General features: G+C 52.9%; 1 protein-coding gene across 1 annotated transcript in view; it reads left to right on the forward strand.

Annotated features, from left to right (window-relative positions):
- SLC2A1 (solute carrier family 2 member 1) overlaps positions 1–5,220 on the forward strand; it is a 31,615-nt gene extending 26,395 nt beyond the window's left edge. The window contains exons 5-10 of the mRNA XM_004371867.2: positions 968–1,130; positions 1,218–1,405; positions 1,582–1,686; positions 2,106–2,207; positions 3,390–3,593; positions 4,204–5,220. Of these exons, the coding sequence (XP_004371924.1) occupies positions 968–1,130; positions 1,218–1,405; positions 1,582–1,686; positions 2,106–2,207; positions 3,390–3,593; positions 4,204–4,404 (963 nt within the window). The 3' untranslated portion in view covers positions 4,405–5,220. The remainder of the gene's footprint in view (positions 1–967; positions 1,131–1,217; positions 1,406–1,581; positions 1,687–2,105; positions 2,208–3,389; positions 3,594–4,203) is intronic.
- The last annotated feature ends 2,501 nt before the right edge of the window (positions 5,221–7,721 follow it).

Genomic DNA, 7,721 nt, shown 5'->3' on the forward strand with positions numbered 1-7,721 from the left:
GAGTCGATTCCAGCTCATAGTGACCCTATAGGACAGAATAGAACTGCCCCATAGGGTTTCCAAGGCTTTAAATCTTTACAGAAGCAGACTACCACATCTTTCTTCCACAGAACAGCTGGTGGGTTCAACACCAACCTTTCAGTTTAGTAGGATCAGCCTCCTTCAGCCCTGCAAACAAAGATGTACTACATGACCCAGGCACAGGCCCCAGAGGGCATTCCTCCGACTCAAATCTCCTGTGGGCCGGTGGAAGAGCAGGTCCAGATGACTTGACCCCTCTCACTCCAGCCCATTTAGCCCTGTGTCCTTTCTTCTCACCTGGAATCTGACCATGGTGAACCCCATGTCCTTCAACGGGCCAGGCTCTACAGGCCTTTAGGCCTTCACATACACTGTGCCCTCTCCCCGGGGCCCTGGTGGTGCAGTGGTTAATTGTCTGGCTGCTAACCACAAGATCAGCAGTTCCAATCCACCAGCCACTCCTTGGAAACCCTATAAGGCAATTTTACTCTGTCCTATAGGGGTCACTATGAGCCAGAATCGACTATACAGCAACGGGTGGTGTGTGGTGGTGCCCTCCTAGAAGGATTTCCCTTCTCCTCAGCCCCTAAGCCCTTCTGTGGCACAGTAGCAGCCCCCTGCCCATGCTAGATACATTTGTAGCTGTCCTGTCGTGTCTTTTGTCCTCCTAGTCATGTCATGAGGGAGGTCCTATGTTGCCTGTGTTACAGATGAGAAAACTGAGATTCAGAGAGTTTAAGCCTCATGTTAGTAGCAGGGTCGGCAGGAGCCCAGATCCCCCTGGCTTCAGAACTGGAGCTCTTTCCCTAAAGCAGCAGCTACACTGCCGTGCACACAAGGCCTAGCCCAGAGCAAGCAGAGGCCACTGTGGTTCGGATGGGTTGGGAGTAGAGGTTGGGGCCGGGGAGCCCACAGCTGCTTCCTCTGTCCCTACTTTTTTCCCTAGGTGTTCGGCCTGGACTCCATCATGGGCAACGAGGAGCTGTGGCCCCTGCTGCTGAGTGTCATCTTCATCCCAGCCCTGCTGCAGTGCATCCTGCTGCCCTTCTGCCCCGAAAGTCCCCGCTTCCTGCTCATCAACCGCAACGAGGAGAACCGGGCCAAGAGTGGTACGGCCGGGCCCTGCCCCACCTGTCCCTGAGCCCCGGCCTTCTCCCCGCTCTGAGCCACCCCCACCTTCCCTCCGGCCCCCCCAGTGCTGAAGCAGCTGCGCGGGACAGCAGATGTGACCCGTGACCTGCAGGAGATGAAGGAGGAGAGCAGGCAGATGATGCGGGAGAAGAAGGTCACCATCCTGGAGCTGTTCCGCTCGCCCGCCTACCGCCAGCCCATCCTCATCGCCGTGGTACTTCAGCTGTCCCAGCAGCTGTCGGGCATCAACGCTGTGAGTGCCCTCACCCACCATTTCCCGTGGCCCCAGCCAAACCTTTGCTCAAGTGTGTGCTATGACCAAACCCCAAACTCGTTTTTTACTCACCCTGTGTCCCACGCCCACTGGTACAGAGGCAGGGGGACAGCCACAGTGCCCAGCCAAGCCCTAACGACTTCTCTGTCCGGTAGGTCTTCTACTACTCCACAAGCATCTTTGAGAAGGCAGGCGTGCAGCAGCCTGTGTATGCCACCATCGGCTCCGGCATTGTCAACACTGCCTTCACCGTCGTCTCGGTGAGTCCTTGCTTGCCGTTAGTCAGCAGCCAGGATGCAGCTCGGGGCCTGAGGGCCTCATTTGCTGAAAGCCAGGCACCGTGTCTCTCTCTGGCTCTATAAGTGCCATCTCATCTCATCCTCAAAACAACGTGTGAAGTTCATTACTCATATCTCACAGCTGAAGTCACTGATGCTCACAGAGGTGAAATGGCTTCCCAAGGTCACAGCCAGGATGCTCAGCTGTCTGGCTGTCTGGGGCCAGCTCTCACCCCCTCACCCTGATCTGGCCCCCAAGCTGAGCACCAGCAGGAGGCAGTACTGTCTTCCTCACTGGTCTCTGCAGGGCCCGTGTGGCTTTCCCGGTTGAAGAGGCCAGCCTGTGGGTGGGAGCATTTGGAGGGGCGCCAGGCTGGTGCTGACACTCTCTCTGCCCATAGCTGTTTGTGGTGGAGCGAGCCGGTCGGCGGACCCTGCACCTCATCGGCCTGGCTGGCATGGCGGGCTGTGCTGTGCTCATGACCATCGCGCTGGCACTGCTGGTGAGTCATCCGCTCTGGAGTTTGAGGCTTCAGCAGGTGGCAAGCTCACCACAGGGCTTGATTCCTAAGTGCCTGTCTTGGTCCCAGCCCAGGCTGGCCAACTGAAGGCCAGGTGGAAGTTGCTGTTTTCCCTAGGTGCCCCGCACCTCGAGGTTGAGCCTGACCTTCTAACCCTCAGGTTGTCTCCTTCTACCCTCCTCACACCCCGTCTGAAACTTGTGTCTCTCCACTTGGTGGTTTCTCTCCACAGCCCAGGTCCCAAGTTTCCTTCTCCCAGTGAGTTGCTTGGCCCAACACGAAACTTTTCAGAGTCTTTGTCTATAGCCTCAATTAATCTTCAGAACAACCATCCTCACTACAGAGGTGCAGAAACACGCCCTATCGCTTAGTTCTCACAACTTGTGTGCAGTTCAGGTATTATCCCCATTTCATGGGCAAAGAATCCTACTAACCCAGGGAGTTTAGTAATGAGGCAAGTAAAGGATGAAGCCAGGAATCAAACCTCCGTCCTGCTGACCACAAGCCCGTGCCTAACCACTGTGATACCCTGTGCCAGGCACTTCACACACACGAACACCAACTGTCCAGCCTCTGGGCAAGGAGGGCACCACTACGCTTGTTTTACAACTGAACCAAGGCTTAGAAAGCCCAGTAATGGCCAGGAGGCTCAGCACGCATGCCTCAAGTGAGTGGCTGATCTGGGATTTGAACCAAAGCCCATTCTCCAGTGGCCTCCTAGAGGAGAATGATTACCCATAGAATCACATGCCTGGTGCCCACTCCATGCAGGCCCTGAGCTGGGCAGGTTATAAGCCTTCCAGCGTGGATCCACCCCCACGCCCAGGAATGTCTCCACATGCTCCTGCCACAAGGCAGACTGCTCTGCATCCAGAGCCAGGGGGCCACAGAGGCCTCTTCTTTGCACCTCCCACACACAGCACATTACCATTCCCAGAGGGCGGACACAGCCACCCTGCAGGGCTGAAATTATTCTTTCTCCAGCTGAGGAAACAGACCCAGCGCAGAGTACCTAGGGCACACAGCAAATCCAGGATCAACCCCAGGCCTCCTGCCGTCCAGCCCAGAGTGCTTAGCCCTGTCCTGCCCTGCCTCTGCCCCTTTCCCCTCTGCTGATCCATTGCAGCCCAGACTAACTCCACTTCTCTCCCTCATCTTCAACAGGAGCAGCTGCCTCAGATGTCCTATCTGAGCATTGTGGCCATCTTTGGCTTCGTGGCCTTCTTTGAAGTGGGCCCCGGCCCCATACCATGGTTCATTGTGGCTGAACTCTTCAGCCAGGGTCCTCGCCCAGCTGCTGTTGCTGTCGCTGGCTTCTCCAACTGGACCTCAAATTTCATTGTGGGCATGTGCTTCCAGTACGTGGAGGTGAGTACCCCCATTGTCTCACACTTACCATTTCTCACCTCCAAGCGTGAACTCGCGCCACTGGGTATAGACGGAAGATATTTACATACACATTTTTGGTTGTATTAAATACAGACATTTAGTTGTAGTTTATCCAGACAAACCACATATAAATACACCACCTCACTCCCTCCATAACTTACCTGAACAGATATAAATGGCTGGCTTTTAGAACATGGTTTTGATATGTGCTGTGCAAAGTGTTCTCCCAGCTGTTCTTGTTAGGAATCATGTTGAGGAGGGAATTGAGGCTCAGAAGCCCAAGGTCACATAGCTAAGAACCCTGACCTCAACTCCAGTGTTCTTTCCTTAGCTTTGCATTATCTCCTACTCCTGCCTGCAGCGGGAGCCCGCTCCTGTGTTGTGAAGGTGCCCCTGGAGCCTATTTCATGCCAGGTGCAGGCACACAGTCTCATGTAATTGTCACAGCATCCCTGGGTTGTAGTGGGTGTTTCCTTTTTCCAATCAAGGGCCCGAGGGCCCGAAGGTAAAGTGACTTATCCAAGGTGCTACAGCCACGATGTACAGCCAGGACTCTAACCAAGTGTGTGTGTGCCTGTGTGTTTTTCAGCAACTGTGTGGCCCCTATGTCTTCATTATCTTCACTGTGCTCCTGGTCGTGTTCTTCATCTTCACCTACTTCAAAGTTCCTGAGACTAAAGGCCGAACCTTCGATGAGATTGCTTCTGGATTCCGGCAGGGGGGAGCTGGTCCAAGTGACAAGACACCCGAAGAGCTGTTCCACCCCCTGGGGGCTGATTCCCAAGTGTGAGGCGCCCCACACCACCAGCCCGGCCTGCTCCCAGCAGCCTCAAGGATCCCTCGGAGCACTGACAGCTGGACAAGACTTCCAAGCTGACATGTGTCAGCAAAGCCGGGCCTGGGGCTCCTTTCTTCAACCAGCAATGATGTCCAGAAGAATATTTAGGGCTTGAATGGCTCCAGGATTTTAACTGTTGCTCAAGCAAGACTGTTGCTCAATCTATTCAGTCAAGCAACAGGTTTTATAATTTTTTTTATTACTGATTTTATTATTATTTTTTTATCAGCCAAAGTCTCCTGTACCCACACCCCAGCTTCACCCTGAATGACTCTGTACTTGAGGGTAGGGACCAGGCCCTTTTCAGGCACTTGCCTTCTTCACCAAGCTAATCTGTAGGGCTGGACCTCTGACCAAGGACACACTAATAGAATATGAACTACGAGGCTTCTCCCCTAGGAGGTAGCTAAGGCCACTTCTTCTGCAGGCTAGGATCTCCCCGCCTCTGTTCAGGCGCCATTAAGAGTTGTCCATTCCCATCTCTTCCTACCCAACCACTCAAATTAATCTTTCCTTGCCTGATACCAGTTGGGAGCACTGGAGTGCAGGGAGGAGAGGGGAAGGGCCAGACTGGACTGCCAGGTTCTAGTCTCCTTTGCACTGAAGCCAGAGGATCACCATTAGAGGAAGGCCGTGGGAGGCTGAGAACTCACTGCTCAAGAAGACATGGATACTCCTGCCCTGCTGTGTATAGATGGAAGATATTTGTGTGTATATATATATATATATTTTGGTTGTCAATATTAAATACAGACACTAAGTTATAGTTTATCTGGACAAACCAACTTGTAAATACACCACTTCACTCTCTCTGTAACTCACCTAAACAGATATAAATGGCTGGTTTTTAGAAACATGGTTTTAAAATGCTTATGGTTGAAGGTAAAGGGATTTGGATGGGAGTGGGAGGAGAAGTAAGCTGGGATGCAACCACTTCTGTGGCTTTAGACTTTATTGACTCAGAATCCAGTCCCTTCCAAACACCTCTGATCAGTGCCCTCTGTTGCTCAAAAATCTGTGTGATCTCTATTACCCAGAGGAAATCTAAATTCTTTATCTTGGCCTTCAAGGCATTACCATATTCCTTGACATAATATAGGATAGCTGGTGTTCAAAAAAATGATAGCCATGTGTGCAAAGCGTGATGCCTCAGGCCTTCATAGGCATTATCTCAAATGTAAATTAAGTAGGTACTATATCCACATTTGACAGACTCAGAGAGGTCATGTGCCTGAAGTCTTATAGCAGCAAATATGCTAAAACCACTGCTTTTAACAATTACACAGCCCCTACCCCAGACCACACACCCTCTCCCAAGCAAAATGAACTTGTTCAACTATAGGGACCCAGGGAGCTGTCAAGCTGCCTTCTCCCATGTGGTTTCTTTTGGAAATGCCCCCTCTGGTTCCAGCTTGCCTCCTCTCTCAAGACTTCTGCCCCCCATCCCTGAATTTCAAGAGTACTTCATTTGTTTCTTTACTGTGGCATTGCAGCCTTCTACCCTTTATCACAAGTCGTAATTTCTCTCACAACAACAGTCTGAATTTCATGGAAAGAAGCTGATTATGTTATTTGGGTCCTCAGCACCACTCAGTATAGTGCCTGGCACACAGCAAGCACCCAGGAAATTGCTGAGGAAATGAAGAGCCAAGGATATTTGCCCCACTAGTGACTCAGCCGGCAAAATCGGGGGCGAACTTGCCTGCCTTGGGGCCTTTATAACTGCACACAGGCAAAGCTATAAAACCTTAGCATGGACTAGTAGGGAGGGAGTGAGAAAGGAAAACTGGTACTTGGCAAATGCAAGGGCCTTGAGTGTATTTTCGGAAACACTGGTGGGGTAGTAGTTGAGTTTTGGCTGCCAACCAAAAGGCTGGCAGTTCGAATCCACCTGGTGTTCCTTGGAAACCCTATGGGGCAGTTCTACTCTGTTACATAGGGTCACTATGAGTCGGCACTGTGGACGGGCACGGGTTTGGGTTTTTTGTTTGTTTTAGTGTATTATCAGTGCAAAGTACTTATGAGTTCTCCATCCGCAACTCACGGCGAAGTTTAATAAGAGAAGGGATGAGCCAAGGAAGTGCTGGGGCCAGATGAGAGGCTAAGTGGAACGGAGGAAGCCTTAACGTGTCCCCAGAAGGCTTCCAGTGAGCAGCAGCTCTGTTGAAAGGAGTGGTGTCCATAGCTTCAAGGACGAGGGGAGACCCAGAGTCCGGAGAAGGGAGTCGGGGGCCACTGGATCGGAAAGACACAGACCAAGGTGAAGGAGGACGACGGGAGGGGCGCACCAGCGGTCAAACGGTCACGCCTCAGAGCCCCAGCATTACTGTCAAGGCTGGAGCTTAAGGATGGCAAGGCAGATGGCGCACAGGGCTTGTCCCACTCACTTCACGTCCGCGCGCGGGACAGCTTCGAAGGAGGTGGCAAAGCCAGGAGCACTTCCAGCCCCGCCCCCCGGTCCAGAGGTCTAGGCTGGGGTAAAAAGGCCCGAGACCCTACAACCCGGTCCCTCCTGGGTCTGCAAACACGCTCCCAAGCGCCGGCCAGGTTCCACCTGGCAAAATGAAGCGCAGGCGCCAGGAGCCTGGGCCCGCCCCTAACTGTGGCCCACAATGCTCCGGGAGGTACAGCTTCCGATTACTTTACCCTTTTTCCCTGGGCTCCTCAATTCACCAATAGTGTAGAAGATTTGAGGCCAGGATTCGACCGCCTACTGCCGGAGGCGATCGGTCATCCTCCCCAGGCCCTAACTGGTAGCGCTCCAAACCGGCTTGTCTGCGGCGCACGGACTCCTAGACTCTCTGTCAACCTGTAGAAGAGGCGGAGATATGTGCGATCTCCACCAATCAGAGTCTGCATTGTACGTCCAACCAGGGGGCGGGGCCCGAAGCCTACACCAATTACAGCATGGTTGCCCACCAGGCGGCGGTCGCAAGAGAGGGATCTTTGGGGCGTTACGAACCTCCACCTTCCGAGAAGTGCAGTTTACTCGAGGAGGGAGGGACTGAATTGTTTAGTGCCGGACATCCTGGGGGACTGTAGCTCACCTTGGGTACACATCGCGCATAAGGTGACGTCTACGCTTTCTGACGACAAGAGTAAATAGGTAACTGGGCTGCTCCCCAGGCTCCCTTCTTTTCCCATCAGTGCTTAGTTAAGAGCATTGACAATTTTGTGACATCCCTTTATCTGCAATCCTAGGCGCTATAGTCTCCTCTCCCCGGAAACGTTTTCACCCCAGGCTGAATCAGGTTTCCCCTGTGGACTCC

The sequence above is a fragment of the Trichechus manatus genome, unplaced genomic scaffold (assembly GCF_000243295.1).
Source record: "Trichechus manatus latirostris isolate Lorelei unplaced genomic scaffold, TriManLat1.0 scaffold00015, whole genome shotgun sequence".
NCBI lineage: Eukaryota > Metazoa > Chordata > Mammalia > Sirenia > Trichechidae > Trichechus > Trichechus manatus.